The following is a 21,340-nucleotide window of genomic DNA, read 5'->3' as shown; positions in this document are numbered from 1 at the left end:
GCACCACGCAGGGCAACAACTTGGGCTTCTGCCAGTTCCCTCTTTCCACAGAAATATATCTGCAGTGGGGTGGTGCCCTTTGGAGAGATGGTTAAAAAGACATTTTTCATGTAGTGGGAAAAAAAGTCACCATGTGCAGATTGCACTGTGTTAATTAAAATCCACTGGGCTAGGACAGTCTCCGGGGAGATGGTTTCACCAAAAGCTCCACTGTTGCTGCGACTCCTGTGGAACAGTCAGTCCGTATGCGGGAGTCAGGCCCTTGCCTCATCAAGGCACATTGCTGCCCTTTTCAGGAGGAAAGAGGGACAATTCCGTGGCACAGAAAGCATGACTTGACAAAAATGGTGTTTTTTCTGATGTCTGACATTTTTTAACCTACCAGAGGTGATACCTATGTATGCTCCTCTAGATGTCTACTAGATTTGCAGGAGAAAAGACTTTGGACACCAAAGAAAGAGTCAGAAAATGATTGTCCCCAATTAGTCATTTTTGGCCTCCTAGGGAAACATGCATGCTGTGTGATCAACAAGAAAAAGGCCTGACTGAAAAATAAGAGGGTGAGAAACTCTGAGGCAGGGCCCCAGCAGAAGCAAGGTTCCACGTTGTAGCCCTGCTGTCCCAGGTGGGACAAGCGAGCCAGGGCGAGACGCCACTGCCACGCAGCCCCTCATTTCCCTTGGCTGGAGATCAGCGTCTTCAGAGGCGTTAGTCCCCTCTCCCTGTCCATATAGCTGTGCTACCAGCTTTCTGACAAAGCCAAGCGTCCTGGTGCTTGAGGTGAGCCCTTGCAATTTCTTTCTTTTTGTAGCTTCACTTCTTTTCTCCTGTCTTTCCCTTACGCACTTGTCAGCTTCTACCTTTTCTGCCCTCCACTGCTGTTTTTAGGCCTTTAGACCAGGTAATCAGAAAATTTGGGGGGATTTTTTTTTCTAATGGCTAATGGGAATTTTATCAGGCTCTCTAGGCATCTGACATGTTCGCACTGACTACCACCCTCTGCTTGCCAGTACATTTATTTTGATTGGTGACTTTTGCAACAGTGCCCCAACAGCTGGAAGATACTGATTACTGTATTGTAACTTAAAAAGAAGATTTCTTTTTCTTAATATGCAACACAGTCCTTTTTACTGAGCTGAGAATTCACAAAGAGTGTCTAAGTTTTTCCAAAGAAACATTTCCTTACCTAAAGGAAAAAAGCAGTAGCCTAACCACTTCAAAAACGGGTTTATGTAATTTACTGGCATTTCAAAGTGGCCTCCCTGGCCCGACAGGCTCTGTGTTCCATCTCCTTTCCTGTTCTCACTGAAAGATACTGTATCACAATAATATTCTTTGTCCACTGAGATACAGGATATTCCACCCTTACTTATGCTTAAATGTACACCTGACAAAATTATGGCCTCCTGGAGCAACCTCTACAATTTGAGCATCCTTGCATAAAACAACCCCACACAAATGACATCATCTCCACGGCGTTTTGTCAACTTTCATTTACACAGCATTTGTATTTTATTTATTGAAACAAAGACCTTAGTTCCCTTGAGCATGCCATGTGGGACTGGGCTTTGGGGATATCAGCATCCACACCCCAGGGCGTGTTTTTAAAAGCTGTGCTGCCCAAGTGAGATATCTAAGTGACCATGGCTGCTGAGCCTTTCCAAAGCCTGGCTACTGGTTTCTCTTACCAAACCTGGCCTCAGCCTCTGGCCCTTTGAGGAAAGCAGAGGGAGGTCAGGAGTCACCTGTCCTTACTCTCTGAGGTGAGATGGGCCATGACAATGTAAAAGGGAAATGGGGAGGGGCTGCTGGTGCTGTCATGTGAAAGCTCTGTGTGATGCCCTTGGCACTGTTCCCTGAGAAGTGATATTTAAAAGAAGAAAAAAAAAAAAAAGAAATGTAATTTTCTCCATAGGCCATGTGCATTTCTCACACATGCTTTGAATGACACATGTCCAGGTGTGACCTTTTCTTGCACTCCGAGTCATATCAAATGCTTTAAAATAATGGCATTGCTCTCGCACCAATAAACCAGTGACTGAAGCAGAAGACTACAGGATAGTTCCCAAGTGATAATGGACATGTTTGTAGTGATGGAGGCTATCTTCCACGGCTTGGGAGTAAGATTTCATTTATTGCTAAAATGCAGCCAGCTCTGGGGCAGGACACTGCATGTGATACAGCACACAGAGTAAAGACAGAACTGGAGGTGGAAAATGCTGTCTTCTTCTTGTGCTAGATTTTTACATTCATATAAAGCATATTTTGCACCAAACCCCAAAGACCTTCACTTGTTTGACTTATGCAATCTGTTTGAAATACACTTGACTCCTCTTGTGAATGGCTTCCCTATATCAACTATATGAGGACAGAAAACACAGATACAGTCATACATAGGCAGTCGCATAACAAAGGAAGAACACAACTACAGGTATGGAAATTTAATCAATCATCATTTAATTCAACATAGCATTTGACAACAGACATAGTAAAATCATTCTTTACAAATATGTGTCCATCAACACATTTAACATAGCAAAGAAATGAGCGGATTGCTGGAAAATCATTATTGTTGTCTCTCAATAGAACAAAAAAAATTTTTTTTTTACATGAAGTAAAATATACAGGAAAAAATATACATCTGTAGCCTTTACACTCTACTGGACATTGTCAATGTGCTGCCAGTGTCAGGCACTGTTCTGGCAATGAGCTTCCAGTAGTTCTGCCTCATATTCACAGGGCTCTGTGTAGGTACCGAGTTGTTCTGCAGGCCTAATATTTTATTTTATTGCAAACCATCTACATAGAAGATACAAAGAAAACATGACAAATTCCACAGTACTATCACACTAAATAATAAAAAGTCCATTAATGCTTTAAAAATAAGGCTTTTGACCAAGTCAAGGAACACTCAAATCCTCCTCCTGAGAACTTCTCTCAGGTAAGTCAAAGGCAATATACAGGCGAGTGATGACTGCTCAGTCAATTCACAGTTTTCAGGAACAGGTCTCCTTAGAAATAAGTGCTCCCTAAGGAGATCCATCACTAATATGGATGAAAACTTTACCCTGCCTTCCTCTTGCAACTATTATTGGTTAGCGTATACTGACAATGTGATTGTTGGTGATGTAGAAATCACAGAATCTCAGGCTGCTGAAAGGTCACCAACTAAACAATATCAGTACAGTGCACAGAGGATGGACATATATGTAAATATATCTGTTTACCAACTTGCTTCATGAAAGCATGTTAAATAGGATTCTTCTTTCCTAACTTTAATCATCTAACAATCAGGCATCTGATCTAAGCTCATTTTTATAATAAATATACAACTTCAGGAATGCACACAAGTGTCTAGAAAGTACAGTAAAAATATGGGAGGGTATGAGGAGAAACCTTCTCAGAAGTACTAAGATAAAAATATTAGAGGTAAGACAAAGACTGAAGTTTCTCTTTGCCTATTTTTGCTTTAAAGCACTCCCAACCAAAAGTTAGGGCAAGCCAAAATTCTCACAATGCTTTATGGCAGAAAGGAGCCTTTTCTTGAGTATTCTTTTACAGCTGTATCTGGGGAGCAACAAAAGGTGGCTGCAGGTATTGCCAACAGGATAGTATGTATCCGGATTTTCCTTTTTAGGATCTTCAATAACAAATATAAAATATTGCAGTCCATTTGCAGGGATTCGATCAGATCCTGACAAAAAAGCTGAGGGAGGAAAAAAAAACCAAAAATAGTTAGTAGATTGAAAAAAAAAGATAACATTATCAGAGGATGAAAAACTGGAAAGAAAATTACTCTAAAGATATGGTTATTTCCACAAGCTAATTATTTTTCTGTCTTGGATTTATACTCGAATATGAATCACAAGAGACTCTATTACAAAGTTTATAAGCTCTGTTTTACTTTTACTTGTAGAGACTTTGTGGATAAGAAAAGCCAGGCTACGTTTGACCTTCTGCATTTAAAAAGGATGGGTTGGATTCTGCAGTCCTTTGAAAAAGCTAAACTGCTTCTGTCAGTATGCACAAGGTAGGTCTCTGAGGCCTCTGACCAACAATTGATATCCACAGAAGTAAGCAATAAAATAATCACAAGGTTCATGGGTGTGTCAGGTACACTCAGGGGAGCCTCGAGAGAGGTCAGAACTGAGTCTGTGCATATCCCCTGGCTCAGTTCTCTCTGGCTTTCACTAGAAAATGCGGGGAAAGACATGGCTAAAAGCCATTTGGAACAACAGGATTTTTCATGTGTAAGCATTTAAAATGTGTGTTTTGGGGGAGAGAAAGGGCTAGAAAACAGTTTAAAGTGTCCGATATATTACCAAGAAACATTTTCTTTTTTTCTTCTGGGAGTTTGTGAAACACAGTCCAAAAATTCTTGATGGTTTGATCTGACTTTTTATAACCTGCGTACTCCACATTCTGTTGAAGAGAATAAAAATAAAACTGGCCATTTAATCCTTTTTAATTTAAAGCAACAACAGTTTACCCAATATATTTTATAATCCTCTTCATAGATGTTCAAATCCTCTTAATCTCTGGAATCTGCTTGTTTGTTTTTTAAAGATTTATATGACAATCCTTGAACTATTATTTGATTTTTATTCCCTTTTAATCTTGTAGCTGGTGTACATAAAAAATAAATTCAAAACAGTGAGACAAGTGAAAAAAAAAAGTTCCTCGAGCTCCTATTTTGGTGTTTATGACATATGCAATCAACAAAGAGAACAGGACAGAAAGAGTTTATGCTCCGCAAATATAGCAGATACACTCTGCTTGTATCCAATACCTTTTCCAGCAGATGCCAGTCATATTTTGTGTGTCCCTCGAAAACAGTCTGGAGCTCCACAGGGAGAAACATCTTCCACTTTTTAGCTGGGCAGCCTCTTAAAAACCCTCTCATGAAGTCCTCAAATGACTTCTGTACTGATTCATTGAACACGTAATTCACATACAAGTCAACAAATTCCTTCCTGCAAAGATATTTTGATTCAAACAAGCAATGTAAGAGGTGATGTTTTTAGAAGAAACATATAGAACTTTATTCCTTGGACATGGTCAGGGCCATATGCTGCACATATGACCTGCTTTACATTGTCTTCACTGACAGCAATCATCACTGGCAATTATTCATTCACTGAATTAAACTGGTAAGATCATCGCAAATAAAAGAGAATGCTGGCCAAGATGGATTCATTGTGTTAATACTCCTCATACTTCACATGAACTCTCCTATGAAATTGTATTTGTCATTTCACTATTATGACAGAACCCAGCAGACAAAAATGGTGTAAATCCAGAGAAACTCATTTTGAGAGCCAAAGAATTATCCTGGAATCAAAAGAATTATTCACACAGCTGCTAATCAGTACAATTTCACTCTGCTCTCTATTCGTGATGGGGAATCATTTGGTGACACTGTACTTCTGTACAATCAACCCAATGTAAATGGTATACTTTAAGCTTCCTAAACAGCCCCTTCGTGGATCCATATGGGTCCTCAAACCAACTGCATAACTCAAGACACAGAATTTCTCTTTGTCCCCCTGTGTTGGGGTTAACGCTGACACAATGTCTTATTGATAGATTTCTCCTCTTCTGTTATATGCAAGATACATCCCATGTATGTAACACAATGCTGATGCTCAGCACTTTCTAAGAGTATCACTCACCATGCAAATGCTTTGCACAGCAGGTGCACAGATTTCTAGCAGGGAGGACACAAGTAAAAAAACATGTGAACACTAAATTCTTGCAGCTCAAAGCTAATGAACAGAAACCTACTCTCCTATAACAGAATGCCAAACACTTCCAAAAGGGTATGGGGATAGGTATTTCATATATTCATGACAGACAACAGGATAAGAAAAATAAAACTTACCTGTTATGCTTGGTGACAGGAATGTTGGTACCATTTTTTTTAAGTTCAGTGACAACCATGGAGCTTCCTTCTTCTTCCATTATCTACACAAATAAATCAAAACATTGCAAGCTGAGCTATATCATTCTTCCTTTATGTGGGGCCTGACACAGCACTCTTACTGTATGAGTTTACAGACCAGTTGTGCTGTTTTCATATGGATACTGACTTGCCTAAGTAAATGCATAGCATGTCTGAATGGCTTGATAATGTCTTACCGTGAAGTCCATGTCCAGGCTCTCAAGGATATCATCATGTTCTTCGTCCAAAATTTTCTGAAGACTCCTTTTAAAATAAAAAGGGAAAAAAGAGAGAAGAAGAAACATACTTCAAAGACCATTCAACACGCATTCAAATTCTGCTGCAAAACCATTCTTTGGCAAGCACTATTTAAATGTATATACATACAGAACACTTGTATTTATACAGCACCTTCAAATATGGCCCCAAATTGACCCTGTTACTTATGTCCCTCTGCTGCCATGACCTGAGGGCAGACACCTTGACTGCGAAGGATTCCAGGCAAGTCCGTTCCCACTCCCTGTGGGGATAACTTTACACAGCAAGTCCAGTGGCAAGTGGGCTTGGACAACAGCTTTAAGCTTCCAAAGATCATCTAGGAAAGAATTACATGTGGACCAGTGGGATGATTTAGGAGAACTATTTTGTAGTGCAGTGACTCTCAAAGCTCTTCAGGCAACCTCTGGCTTCATCTCCTGAGGGCCTTTTTGCACTTCAACACAGTCACTGGCTTGAGGGTGGAGGCGCTCATCTCATTTGCTGTTTATAGACTTTGCTTGGAAAGCTGGGCTTCAGGGACTGGGAAGTTTTATGATATGTGGGCCAGGACAACAGTTTAGGACAGCGGTGAAGGTTTTGTGATTCCTGCACACGCCACAAGGTTAGGAGACCTGCCTCTGCTGTAATTTCGCAGCAGAGGCTGAGGCAGTTCGGCAGCCATACCTGCCTTCTGAAGGCACCAGTTCCTTCAAGTCTTCCAGCGTGGGTGCGACCTGGAGCATCTTTTTGTAGAGTGCTTGGGGGAAGGGAAAGGGAGCTATGCACCTGTTGTACAGGGCCATTCCGAACAGGGTCCCGATCAGGAAAAAGGTATCACCATGGCTGGACGCCTAGTTTAAAAAAAAAAAAAAATATATATATATATATATAAGGAAGGATGCCACCCGCTGCCCTCCGCGCCCGGCTGCGGGGCAACGAACAAGGGCTGGGGGGGGGGCCGCCCTTACCTGTCTGGGGAACCAGACGAGCTGGGAGGCGAAGTGGCGGAAGGCCCCCGCGTCGGGCTGGCAGAGGGCCCTGGCGGCGACGCTGAAGAGCTCCTGGGACAGACCCCCGTGGTCGACCCCGGCCTCCCCCTCGAAGGTCACCTGCGGGCACCAGGACACCCGTGGCGAGGGGCGGCGCGGCGCGGCCCCGCCGAGCGGCGGAACCTCCGCGCGCGCCGCCGCGGAGCCCGGACCGCCTGGGCGGCCGCACCGGAAGCGCCGCGGCGGCCATGTTGCGCGGCGGCGGCGGGCGGCGGGTGGCGGCGGCGCTGCTGCTGCTGCGGCGGCGGGCGGCGAGCGGCGGCGGCGGCGGCGCGGGGGGAGAGGGCCCGGCGCGGTCGCAGCCGCTGGAGCCGTCGCTGCTGCGCTTCCTGGTGTGCCCGCTCTCCAAGCGGCCGCTGAGGTGAGCGGTGCGGCCGCCGGGGCCCGGGGCGGGCGCCGAGGACGGAGCCGGGCGCCTCACGGCTGCCGGCGTTTCTTGTTTCACATCGCTTGCGCAGGTACGAGGAGTCCACTAACGAGCTCGTTAACGAGGAGCTGGGCATCGCCTACCCCGTCGTCGACGGCATCCCCACCATGATCCCGGAGGCGGCGAGGAAAACCCGGGCCGAGCCCGAGCCCAGGCCCGAGGGTGCGGAGCGGCCCTGAGGGCCGGCGGGGCAGCATGCTGCCCTCCCTGCCCACCCTCACCGTGCTCGTTCCCCTCCTCTCCCTGGCAGGCCTCTTCTACTCGGCCAGCGTGGATGAGACCTTCCCGCAGGGCTGTGCCAGCACGAGCAGCCTGTGTTTCTACAGCCTCCTCCTCCCTGTCACCATACCCGTTTATGTTTTCTTCCACCTCTGGACCTGGATGGGGATTAAGCTTTTCAGGCACAACTAGCGCAATGCAGGTGCTAACCCCTGCGCTTCTCTAAAGCACTGCAGCTTATTTAATCTCACCAGATATTGCAATCGATTTTTAGCACTAGAGATTGTTGTCATTTTCCCAGCGCTATCTGCAAGTGTACATGAAGTCCTCTGTAGCAAGCCCATTACTTAATTACTGCTAAGGAAGATCTAGAGGAGGAATAATGAGAAGCATTAATTCCTTCTAATGCGTCTCTTTGAGAGTGTTGTGTGTGTAATAGGGCTACTAAAAATATTCTAGGTGGTGGTGGTCTTTATTAGGAAGGACTGTGCTCTGACTGAAATAACTGATTTTTTTAAACAGCAAGCGATGACAACTTGCAGTGATAGGAACCTATCTGAATTATCAGTATGGGGTTTGTTTATATGTCTTGAACTGATGTGTGTATCAAAATGCATTTGTCTCACTGTTGGAAAAATGTAAAATAAACTAGGTTGATGTTTAATAACAAAACTTGAGTTAAATGAAGAAATTTACTTGGATGATACCGATATGTGTACATCCAACAGCTGTTTGTTATTTCTTTTAAAGATGAGGAAGTGAAAAGACAGCAGTGAACTATGTTGTTGGCATAGTCTGACAAAATGTCCTAGAGGACACAGCTAGGAAATGGACAGATTAATGCCACACTAGTCTATTACAAAGGATTCTTGTTTGTATTTTGTTACTGGGTAGTTTATATTTGCAATATAAACACATGAATGACCTTAACCTACTGAAAGTTCAGAAATGCAGCACCAAGTTGTAAACATCAGACCTTAGCATCTCTTGGTGGGTTATTTAATAAAGCAATCAAATTGATCAGGCTACTGCTGGGCAAATAATGCTGTGCTGCATGGTATGAAAGGCAGTGCCCTGAAGATAAGTATTCAAAGGCTGGCTTTAGGTAAGTGCAGCTAATTTGTCAGGGCTCCTCGTACAATCAGTGAGGTTAAAGGCTCATCTGGAGGACAGTGCAGAGCACAAGCCTTATTGCCACTGTTTAAAAAAAAGGCCTATTTCAGCTGATGTAGTGAGAAGGGGGGAAGGAAAGGTAGCCCTAGGAGCCCTTTGTAAATCTTCTCCTAAGCGTATAGAAAGGGACAGTTTTGGCTGGCAAGAAGGCTCACTTGTTAAGAACCAGAATAGGGTAAGAGCACACTGCGTTCGATAGATCCTGTGACACAGGTCTGGTACCAGGCTGCGACAGCCCTTGTGTCGGTGACTGAGAACAGAAGCACGCAGTCCCTGAGCTGAACTCGGCCCTGGGCTGGTGCCTTGCTCCCATGTCAGCCATCTAATTGTTTTTGCAGGGCAGGGCTAGCATTGCAATACCTGAAGATAATATGGCTGCCAAAACATCTGTATTGGGAAACCACAAATTAAAGTCACACAGAGAGAACAGCATTATAATAGGTGTTTCTTCTCTCTGTTGCTGGCACTACCCTTTCCCTTCAGGCACCATCTCCAAGATAGAAATGTTTTTTGTGGCCATGCCAGTTGCTGGCCTCTAATGCTGACTGCTTGGCCACCAGCTTTTCACTTAGAGCAGCCTAGCCTAGAGTCTTCACAGTAAGTCTAGCAGTAACAGGCTTGATTGCCAATTACAGTTTCCTGAGCCACCCAATTACATCACCCCAAAGCAGCTTCACAGTACATAAAGCTACCATTCATATTAGTGTTTAACTTAGGCAAGCCAAGCTTGATGTCTCCCTGGAATAAGAATGTAAGACCTTGCCCTCCAGATTTATTCTACGCCCCCAGTGGAACATTTTTCAATAATAATTTGAGGGCGAGTTTTTTTTTGTTATATGCTCACTGAATAAGGTAAACCTTTCTTACAATACTTCAGCAACATTGAAAACCAGAGAACTCTGCAGTAGTATATTCAGAGCTAACAAAATAATATAGTTTGATTTCTTACTTCTAAGATCTTCTTGAATTGCTCGGGTACCGCGTTATTTAAAACGTCCCATATGTCATGCAGAAGGTGTTGTCTTCTGACTGGAAAAACCCATGTTTCCGGTACTACCAGTGGAAAGTTTATCTGAATAATGAAATGAGTGTGTTAAAAACTGTGTGTTTATCTCTTCTAAATTGTAAAAAAAAAAAAAAAAAATGTTGGCCACACTTACAGTACTTAAGCAGCATACGGACAGAGCACTGCATTCTATATCATGAACTGCAATCTTATCTTGCATATCAAAGATGCATGGGTATTTGGTCAGCTTCCATAGAGCCATCTGAAATGACTAGAAAAGAAAGAAAAAGATGTGTTGTTTTTTATTTGCAAAACCAGAGTTCAGGGGGTGCATGTACAAACTGAACTGCCAGTCTGTACCCTGGCAAACTCCTGTGTCTCTGAAACATACTCTACACCACAGAGGCACGCTTTCTAAAAGCAACTTCTAAACATTTCTGTGAGTGGGAAACCCTGACAGAGAGGCATCTGAGTTCTTGGGGAATGGTTTATTTTTGTGCAGGCAGGCATTCGTGCTGCAGCGCTCAGAAATAAAACAGTGATTTTTAACAGCATCTTTCATACTTCAGCTAAACCAAAATGTGTAACAAAAATGTCCTAGGTGCCCAGGTTATGATACATTATTACTTAGAATTGTTATTTTTATTAGTTTTAACACCAAAAATAGATATCAGTATATAAAATAATCTGCGTCAAAATGTTACATTTCTTGTGTGACAAGGCAGCAGCTTCAGGTAATGTCCTATTTTGCTTATGGTTCCATAGTGTTACTCAAACCAACTCCTCTACTCTGGTTAATTGGTATGAAGAAGCAGATTAGCAGGTGAATTAGGTACCTGCCCTGAAAATTCCAGCCAAGTTGCCATAAAACTGCATTATTTGCTTGAGCAAACCCCAACCATCCACGTTTCCATTTCATACTGGTTCTTGTGACACTGATTGTATTTGATAGCTAATTTTCACTCCTTCATATGGTAGTGTACCATATCACTGATTTTTTTTATTACCACTGCTTTGTTCTTAGATGCAAGTAAATTGAAATACTCAACAGGGTTGCTCCATAGAAGTTTTAAGAGACTTCCAGCAGTTCTGTTAAATGGACTGGTTAAAATCTAGAGTAACGAGAAGTATAGCAAACATCCCCCCAGTGCTATTTCACACTGATCATCAGTTTGAAGCAGCTAGTGCTGCTTAAAACATTGGGGGACAGCTCTGGCTCTCAGAACCAGAGGTCATCAAAGGAAAGGAATTACTGTGGCTGCTAAAATAAGACCCAGTGGGATTATAAATGGTTTGCATAATTTAAAACAGTTGGAGGACTGGGGTAAATGCATTGTCTTTGAGCTTTGTTGGTCTATAAATATTGACCTCCACATTTACTGGTTCATTTAAACAAAGCAGAAAAATAAGTGTATTGTACCAGTGGAAAGATTTCATACTTACTTTTTCAACCTCCATGCAGAAACTCATTCTGATAATCTCTTTTACTTCAGGTATATAAAAGTTGGTTTTGTGTATTCCAAAACCAGCCCTGGAGTTCACCTGTATTGATACATGCAATAGGAAAAGGAGTGTCAGCAGATCTAATGGGCAGTGCATCCATACAGCAGGACAGGACTGAGGAGTAACAGGGCTCTCTTTGCAGAGAGAGCTCTGAGACCGTGCACAGAAGTGGAACCACAGAAACACTACAAGCAGCATAGCACTCAACAGTGAGAAGTCAGAAAACCACAAGTAAACTCTCAGGAAAGTGATTTTCATTTACAAGAAGGCCTGTTAGCAGGGCTCCATCAGGGGAGGTGTGTTTCACTTTAAGTCTCTTTTGTGTTGCAAGAGAATCTGAAGTTCCTCAATCAGTTTAATATTTGGTGCCTGACAAAAGTCTGATTTTTCAGGGATAGTGAAGATGCAAGGCTCCAAGTGATGTTACCCCCTTATAGAGGACTAGGCCTGCTGCACTTTTAATTTTTATCCACTAGATAAATACAGATTCAAGAGTCTAAACTTATATGCCCAAACTTGCATTCTCAGCCAAGGATATTCACTTTTGAACAAAATTTAATGACTCCCTCTGATTCACAGCGGGTGCATGTTTGAGCTCCTAACTCTCCTACTAAATTTTGAAAATCTCAGCAGGAGCAAGAATGGTACTCAAAAAGAATATAGCTATTGTCCCCTCTCTTCCCCTTGCTCATATGCAGCAACATACATGCTCTAATTCTATCGTCCCAGACAATTTCTCAGATAACAGACCCTTAGAGCATCATGCAGTGCTGGTGTGGTATCCACGATGTGCAAGACACGTGGGCTATCTTCAGAACACTGTGGGCAGTTAGTAGTGTGAGGGATTTCACTAGTAGGAAGAGGAATGGGCATGCTACATAATGGACACCACATCCTCAGCTCTGCACACGTCAGTGCATGCGCTCCTCACACCACTGACAGCATCCCCCATGGGGGCTATAGCATGCTTCAGCTCTTCACTTCTATAGGGGGTCAGCCAGGCACAAGTCAAGAGTGGGATTTGGGGTAGGCAGTGATGCTCCCTGTGGCAAGTGAGGGCCTTCACAGCTATGCTGGTGCGGGGCCAAAGAGATTCCTGAAGCAAACGACAAGGCCCTGTGTTCCCTTGTGAGAAGGAAAGTCAGAGAATTCAACCGAAAAAAAGATAAAAATATTCTAAATCCTACTTCATCAGAATCTAAACACTTTCTCACCTGGAAAAGAATCTGTAATAGGCGCAGAGTCACTCTTTCTTGGCGGTGCAGTTCAAAGAGGCCTCTTTGGAAATACATCACTTTCCAGATAAATTGAGATAGATTGTACTGGGAAGCCCTCTGATATATGCTGACCAGCTCTTTGAAAAAGAATGTTTCTAGATTTGACCACAGGGATTCTGTAAAGAAAGCAACTAGTAAAGTATCTGCCACAGGCAACAGACAAATAACTACAATTTCTGGATGAAGCTGCATTTCTTCTTTTTATCAAATCAACTAAGCAAGACATTTAATTTTGCACTACAAAAATCAGGAAACCTCAGGAAACTTTTTTTCTTGTGACTACTTTTGCTGTGTAGTCCCCATGTTTCTATTTCTACAGAAAGCACTTCTTCCAGGCTGAATTCCTGGAACCAATTACATCGGTGAGAGTATCTCTTGCTCCACAGCCCAAAATGAGCAAGCATTTAAATCATCCAGTTCTAGCGACTCCAAACCCTACCAAGAGTTTGCAGGTCCTTTGGCTGGAGTCTCATGATGGCTTGTGCTAGCAGACTAAGAGAATGGTAAGAGGTGTCATCCTCTCCCCGCAAAAGGAAAGGTAAGATCAAGTAGATTCTGAAATTTTCAGGTGAGATGGGAGAGAAAGACAGTGATGGCAGTAACTTCTTAATTCCCCGTTTCACCTTGAAAAGGAAAAAAAAGGAATGATTAAAAATGGAATGGCGTTTTGCCAAAATAATCCATGAATTAGGTTGGCACAGAATTCCCAAGTTTCATGCACAAATCTTCCTTCACACATTAGCCTGGGACGCTACTTCTAAATTTATTTCCTGAATTAGTCAGTTTTCTTACTGACTTTGGGTTACTTATTCATTCACTTGTTTGCGTCAGTAAAACACGAGATCATGATAATTCTCCCAACGCTTCCCCTCTAAGGGGAGGAAGCCTGTCAGCTTTTTGGGAAAGGGCTCATTCCCAGTGCTATAACTTTATGTCCAAGCACAATACAAGGCTTCAGCAGGAACAACAAGCAGACTGTTCCTTCTCTTCAAGCAGCTTCCTGAAAGGTCTGGGGAAAATGATACTCAGATCCAGAGCTTTGTGATATTTGTGTAGTAAGAATTTCTATACCACATCCTTACCTCTTGGAAGACTTCTGGCTTGCAGCTGATCTTCTCATAAAAACGGAGCACTTCTGACATGTCTACACCTGAGATTTCTTTGGAAGTTCTGAAATGTTTGTCTCTATCACAAAGGGAAAAAAAAACAGCAAATGATGTGAGAAGCTTGCTTCTCTGTTTTTTTTTACTAGTAAAGCACCTTAACATTATCACTTAGAAAAGTTAAACCCTGACTCTGATGGGTATAATTTCATCTGTTCTACCAAGACATTCTCACTACAGTGTGATCTGATTAATGTTCTGTCCTTCCTGTCTCTTGTTGCTGTACACTGTCAATGATACGCTTCCCATATTTCACCCTAGAAAGACATGCTGGGAGAAGACATTTTGGATTCTTTGGGAGCTGAAATACTGCCTAAATGGAATATTACCATCTGTCAAATGTCACTGTGGGATAATCTACTAGAATATGAGCTTCTATAGCAAATTTCAATAGGATCAGAGGCATAAAAACTTAACTATTTTTGGCATGGGCTTTTCCTTGAAAATACAGACTTGCTTCTTGCAAATATAGATACAACCATTCATTGTCTATATGCATAGCTTAAAATAATAGTACCTGGTCAGTTCACACACAGCCAATATATTCTTTTATGTCTAAGTTAGCGCACACTACCTTTTTTCCAAGAAGCTTCCATTGATGCATGCCTCAGATGAAAAGATCAGACTAATATTCCTGATTGATAGGGAAAAAAAAGGAATATCAATCCTTTCAAGATGAATAGCAACTTCAGTTTTCAATTCTGAAAGAAAAAAAACCTGCGTACAACTGTGTCTGTAGCTAACCACATAAAACTTCTTAACACCACTTTTCATATGACCTGAACCATATTAAAAGCACTCATAGAAATACTCAGAGCCAAGTTAGCCAAGACCTTGAAATGCTCAAAATGAGCAACTGGAGTCAGATTTTCCCACAGAAAATAACTTCCCACATAAGATCTGAAAAAAAATAGCTTTTTGTAATTCTCTCCGATAAGTATTAGGCTCTCAACAGTAGTGTTGCACTTGTTGCTTTTGAAAATGGGTAACTAAAGAAGAGATTGCTAATTTCAAATGCTGACACACACTGAACGTTCCAGACACAGTGTTTGGGGTACTTCAAATTATGCTTTTTGCACAAGGCCTTGGTCTATAGACTGAATCTTGCACTGCTGTAACTTGTTGAGTCTTTGTCAACTTAACAACCATTCTGTGCAGTAAGAGGAGGATAGGCTGCCAAAGCCAGGCAGTCTGTATATCTCTTCTTAAGAAAGGCATACCAAAGAACTGCTGCTTATCAACATGTGTTTTCCCTAGGCAAAAACTACATAAAAAGTGCTGGTACAAGTTTCAAAGAAACAAAAAGCAAATGTTACATTCTGTCTTGGCTAAATTCTTGAACATCAGTTCCTACAAGAGTCTCCAAAGGAGAATAATTTTTAGAGAAAACTATGTATCAGGGAAAAAAGCCAACACTTACTTTCTTGTGTCCTCCCACTTTTGTGAATGGGAATTAGAAATCCATGCATCCTTCAGAGTGGCAATTCCATTCAAATTAAGATAGGAATTCTGTATGAAATGTATGAACATATTGATGAAATTGAAAGTCTAGCACATGGGACCCTGTTTTTTTTCAAGCTAGTCATTACAAGAAGATTTCAGCCAAAGTCTAAAAATTAATGGTCATCCAGCATGATTTGTAGATATGTACAATATAGAACAGATACATAATTGCAATGTAAGTTTGTTTCTGCATAGAAACAGAAGAGCTGCAAAGAGGCAGATATGAACTTGAAGCAGTTAGAGCAGGATGGAAAATCCAAGTTTACATCAGTAATGTGAACAATGGTAATTTAGAAGCCATGATCAAATATGCACATACCGTTTTCTTCAACAGCAGGACAATACTTTGGTTTCCTCCTGCAATAATTTTAATCTCCTTTTGTGATGTACTTTTTCCTGTGAAAGAATAAAAAGATTTTCAAAGGAACATTTGAAGAAACAGTCATTATCTATAGGGAGTTCAGTGCAAGGGCATGGCATATTAAAAAAAAACTCAAATAGTAGCTCTTTGTCTAAAAATAGATTCTATGTGTCCACTATCCATGATGATAAATCAAGTAGCAAATGGAATCATCAAGCAAGCCTGAGACATTATAACCTAGGCCACTGGAAGCTGTTAGCTTGTTATCCAGTAAGGATGGCAAGGAATAGTCAGCGATTGGGTTGATCCAATTGGACAATTATGTTTTCTTCTAAGGTCATGGAAAAATCTGGGACTCCAGATTAACCGCTCAGAGGTAGAGCTCCTTGCACAGACTGAGAAAGTAACTATTGCTCAAGCTAAGCAATTTAGCAGACACATTTCTCTCCAGATCTCTTGGGTCTTTTGTCCTCAGGAAAATCGCTTGGTTCTTAGACTGGAAAAACAGACAGCAAGTTTTGTATTTGGAAGGCAGTGTGATTCTTGTGAGCTTGTCCAGTCTGAGCAGAAGGGGCACTTTGCAATCTACCTGAAAATGAAATCTTCTGCATAGCACCCCACTACCTCAGCTGTGCCCACGTGTTTGCAGAGCTGACCCTCTTAATCCTCCTTCTCACCACTCTGGGACTGAAGATCAAGTTCTTTGTCCTAAACTCTATCTTTTTCTTTTCTCCACTTACTACATTCTTCTCATTAAAAAAAAAAGAAGTATTTTTCTCAATGTAAATCAAGAAAGCAAACACCTGCCTTTTTTGACTTGGAAGAACTGAATACAGATTATACAAGTCCGCGATGGACATTACCCTGATTACGTTTTCCATTATCCACAGGTAAATTGATGGGAAGTGGTATCAGCTGATTAGACTTTCCCTCATTTCCCAGCTGTCCTTCTTCACCAGAACCAAATGAGTAGACTTTGCCCAAGGAGGGGACATAGACTAGAGTATGCCGTCTGTTCAGAAAAAGAAAAACGGTCAGAATAAGCTAATACCATCGAGCTACTCAGAATAAAATTTACAAATATGTTTGCAGAGTGGGTAGCTGATGCTTGCCTTTAAAAATCATCATAGTCCAGCTATAAAATAAACTTTAATCAAATCCTTAGGATCCTTCTTTGCATAAACATTTAGCAACAACAAAAACATATGAACCCAAATTTTCTATACTATCCTCTACTCTTTGTGATTTACACTGGTCCCATGTATGAAAATGAAGCGTTGAGCCTTGCTAGCTTTATCTTCTTCCATTTTTTCAAGCACAGATAATTTCTATGCTGCTAGGTGTGATACATACCCCCCAAAATTGACAGGAGACTTTGTGGCCCAGTTCCAGAAAGGAAGAACAGAATCACATAGTTTTCAGCATTCTTTGGTTCTTTCTAAGACCCACCATTTTGTCAAAGTGTATGGGAACTCAGTGACATTCCTGGCTCAGCCTTTTGACAGTTGTTTGTGCTCTGGAACCGAGCATACCCTTCATTTCTTGGAAGAGCAAGAGCAAAGGGCTCCTAGTGGTTTTTGAAACCCTCTCCTGCTGCTCAGCACTGGCTGAGGGCTCTGCCTTCCCAGGGGTTATTGCAGGAGGGGGCTGACACACGAAGAATTGATGATATTCTGACAGTGGTGACCTGCTTGAATACAGGGAATTGCACAACATCTTGGTGACTTCTCTCCCTACAGTTCTTCAGCAACTCCCCTAAGACTTAGACCTTAGAGGACATTTTACTGGTGTTTTCCCACCTTCCACAGGCAACCTGCGACACTCTTGCTCCCCACAGCTCAGCCACCACGCGAGGGGTTCGTTCATTGCGAGTGGAGTTGTGACCAAGCTGGCCAGCTTCTCCCGCTCCAAAGGTACACACCAGCCCATCCTTGAAGCAGAAGGAACAAACAGCAGGATCACCGCACCTGGTCACCACAAAGAGTGAGAGCCAGCAAGACACAATACGCTACATGGGCCTTGATTCAAAACATCCCTGATTCAAACACAGGTAGAGTTCTCTTTGCATCAAGCTTAATCTTACATTGTTTATATGTGCACGTGTTTTAACTCTTGAGAATAACTCCCCGTTGTTTAAGAATTTTACTTGTATGAGTAAACCCTAGTGAATTGGTTATTATTGGCATTTTCTGAAGTCCCCGATATGCTATAAAACACAAAAGATGTTCAGAGAAGATAGAGAGTTGAACTGCACCTCCTTGCCCCAGGATTCCTGTTTACCATCTCTCTGCAAAACATCTGCATGCAGGTGACAGGCATCAGAGCAAAGACTAGTTTTCCAAAACTCAGTTAGCAACCCTTGGGAACCATCTTCAGATTCTGATGGAAGCAGGTATTGCCACTCCAGTTTCTCCGTGTTGAGTTGTAGCAGCATCTCTTCTCTCCTAGGGTGAAGTCTAAGATGGTGAGTTTCAAATTCAGACTCACCTTGGAGAGAACTGCAGTGTGATCTGCCCCACATGAGATAAATACAGTCTTCCAGTGCTGCAATGCTCCAATATATGATGGGCGGTCCCTGTCTGGAAAGAAAATACAGCATAGCTAAAGCAAGAGAGTACTGGGGAGTCTCACATAAATAAAGGTTTAGAAAAGACTTTTTTAGCCTTTTCAGTCCTTTCTTAAAGCAATTTACAACTTGGTTTTGAGTCATTTTCTACCCTCCACCATAACACACTGTTTCTCATAACATTTTGTCTTATTCATAGTATCTTCTTTATTCATTAACATCAGATTGGAAACAATGCTCTGCACTTTCACATCTGGCTGCCAAAAGGTAGGTTCCTACATCCATACTTGGCTTCAAAATATCTGACACTCAAGGGTTTGGGCATGTTCATCACCCACTGATTTCAGTTCTGTCTGCCTAGAGCGACTCTTCTCTAGGTTTCTAGGTTTGAAGATATAGGCTGATTTTGATTCTTCTCTCACCTTGTATTTACAGAAAATTAAGGAAGGCAAAGAGGTATAAAATGAATTTCCTTGGTGCAAGACTGCCTGGAGAGATAATGGAACTGTAAAGAGATCTCTGAGACCTCTGAGATCTCTGTTTTATGTATCAATGTTATCCAGTTGGCCACATAAAATGACTGTAAGTTCTACAGTGTAGAAGTATAACCCCCACATCCCTTGTCATGCACGTGTTTCTTGACCAGGATACAATAGCTTGCACATGAAAAAATCGTCCAGATACACTTTCTTCCAAAGACTCTCCTACCCGCTGCTGTTTCACAGGGGGTTGGCATTCCTGGTTTCTGCAGTAAGCTCGCTGACTGGGAAAACACCTTCCTACTTCAGTCTCACACTGCTGTCTTTCCTCACCTTCTGTGTGTCCGAGTCCCAGCTGTCCAAAATCGTTCTTTCCCCAGGAGTACACAGCTCCAGAGAGTGACACCGCGAGGCTGTGAGCTCCTCCAGCAGTGATCTGAGCGAGTGCGATGCCCTTCAGTCCCTCCACAAGCTGCGGTTCGGCGGTGCGTGTGACTTGTCCTCCCACTCCAAGCTGTCCGTGGGCATTCTGGCCCCAGGTGAAGAGCTCACCTCCTTCACGTGGGGAACAGAAGAAATCAGCTCTAGCACTCATGCCTCCCTCGAGTCTTTCTGCTTTGGGAGTGGTGGTGGTGGTGGTGGGGGACCAGTGCTGTGCTCAGGGAGGAAAAGCATGCGTAAAAGAGGCTACCTCTAGACAGCGCCATAGAGTGATGGTCCCCACAGGCTATTTGGACAATATGTCGGTTTCCTAATTCTTTCAGCAGCCTACAAAAATAAGGAAGGAATACTTATTCAAATAGAAAGTTGCTGTGCTGCAGGACAAAGCAAAGGAAGAGGATCTGCTACTCACTGTGCCCTAGCATGATTAGCAGAATTTACATGGAAAAATAGAGGTCGTTTCTCAGTTGAGACACCTTGCTTTTATGCTAGTCTACCTCAGCTGAGCTATTTGCTTTGCTGTGATTTGCACCAGTGGAAGCTGGAAGAGAGTCAGACTCAGACGTGGGCGAGTTAACAGAAAATCCCACAGCATACTGCAGTGCCATCTTTAGACAGTGCTTATCTTCACAGCTTAATCAGGAGGTGCCATGGTTCAGGTGGGCTTGGGTCTTTCACCCATAGCCTTCCCAAGTCACATGTAGTTTGCAAGTCATTTGCATTACTCTGGAATATGCCACTGATCCTTACTAAGTTTAAGAGAAATCTGTATCATGCTCATCTCAAACAGCCCAGATCTTTGTATTAACCTCAAAATCAGTGCATTTCTTGCTATGTAAAAAAGAGAAAGCTATGGGTTCTAGGAATGAGCTTGCCTCAGTCTCCCGGATGCTGCCTTTCGGAAGAGTGGGCCATGGTCTCTGACATTACCATCCATACCCTATGCAAGCTCCTTACCTTGTCTTAAAGTGGTTAGCCGAAGCCGTAGCCTGGTGCTCAGAAAGCTTCCCATCAGAGGAGAGAAGGAGCATATGTGTTGCTTCACAGTCCAAACATTGCACCTGTTCGTTCTTCTGCAATTGCACATATTTTGCCAAGCAAACTGGGACAGACACAACAGTCACACTAAGGCAGTGGCATCATAACCAGCTCTGCCCCCCCACCCTGAGACCCCCAGCTGTGCTTTCACCAGGGGTCTCTGCTCCTCAGCAATAAGCGGGAAGAGCATGCAGCGTATTTTCTCAGGCCCCTTTGGCATTAAAGTGTCCTCTGCGCTAGCTGGCTGCGCACCAGACAGCTCCCTGGCTGTCACAGGAAGGCGCTTCCCCATCTCTCCGTCCCTTGTGACACCAGCTCTAAAGAGCACTGGTGAAATGGCACCCCCTCGCCCCCGGTAGTTACCTTCGCCGCCGGAAAGGAGAGCCACCCCCGACTTCTCCACGGCAGCAAAGCGGCCCTGCTTGCAGAGGGCTTGCCGCAGCCCCTCCGGCTGCCGCCTGAAGCAGCCGGGCCGCCCACCCGCTGTGGGCAGCACCAGCAGCCCTGGCCCGCAGCCCCCCGTCGCTGCCGCCGCTGCCGCCGCCGCTGCCGCCGCTGCTGCCATTTCACACTCACTGCGAGGACAGCGCCGGCAGCACCCGTGGTACGGCGCAGCTGCAGCGGGAAACCGAAACCCAAACCCTGCTTGGGGAAACGGAAAGTGAAACGCAGCGGTGTGTACACTCACACACACACACACTCACACACTCACACACACACACTCACACACTCTCAGGAAACAGCCCTGAAACAGTACTTGCTGGTTTCTTACTGTGAAATAGAGGTGAGGAACTTAAGGACCCTAAAAAAAAGGGGGGAAAAAGGCAAAATGGGATGGGTATAGTGCCACTGGGTAAGTCGGTGGTACAGCTGTAACTTTGTCTCACACGAAAGATCAGGTTAATTTCCTGCACATTAAACCTTCCTTCAAAACGT

The 21,340-nt window shown here is 43.2% G+C and overlaps 2 protein-coding genes across 2 annotated transcripts; one reads left to right on the top strand and one right to left on the bottom strand.

Annotated features, from left to right (window-relative positions):
- Window positions 1–2,434: 2,434 nt before the first annotated feature.
- On the bottom strand, window positions 2,435–20,969 carry LOC106491817 (E3 ISG15--protein ligase HERC5-like). The gene is made up of 23 exons (XM_067297014.1): window positions 20,768–20,969; window positions 20,324–20,468; window positions 19,617–19,693; window positions 19,259–19,480; window positions 18,368–18,459; window positions 17,680–17,810; window positions 16,744–16,892; window positions 15,839–15,915; window positions 15,437–15,525; window positions 14,591–14,650; window positions 13,936–14,038; window positions 13,293–13,476; window positions 12,791–12,969; window positions 11,517–11,615; window positions 10,228–10,344; window positions 10,017–10,139; window positions 7,168–7,308; window positions 6,884–7,050; window positions 6,139–6,205; window positions 5,882–5,964; window positions 4,790–4,973; window positions 4,323–4,422; window positions 2,435–3,706 (listed from the first exon to the last, which is right to left on the bottom strand). Exons 1-23 carry the CDS (start codon window positions 20,967–20,969, stop codon window positions 3,492–3,494), a joined length of 3,006 nt encoding a protein of 1,001 aa, XP_067153115.1. The 3' UTR covers window positions 2,435–3,491.
- On the top strand, window positions 7,437–8,566 carry LOC106491796 (protein preY, mitochondrial). The gene is made up of 3 exons (XM_067298297.1): window positions 7,437–7,609; window positions 7,707–7,837; window positions 7,926–8,566. Exons 1-3 carry the CDS (start codon window positions 7,437–7,439, stop codon window positions 8,084–8,086), a joined length of 465 nt encoding a protein of 154 aa, XP_067154398.1. The 3' UTR covers window positions 8,087–8,566.
- Window positions 20,970–21,340: the final 371 nt, after the last annotated feature.

The sequence above is a fragment of the Apteryx mantelli genome, chromosome 5 (assembly GCF_036417845.1).
Source record: "Apteryx mantelli isolate bAptMan1 chromosome 5, bAptMan1.hap1, whole genome shotgun sequence".
Classification (NCBI taxonomy): domain Eukaryota; kingdom Metazoa; phylum Chordata; class Aves; order Apterygiformes; family Apterygidae; genus Apteryx; species Apteryx mantelli.
This window is presented reverse-complemented; position numbering and strand designations above follow the sequence as displayed.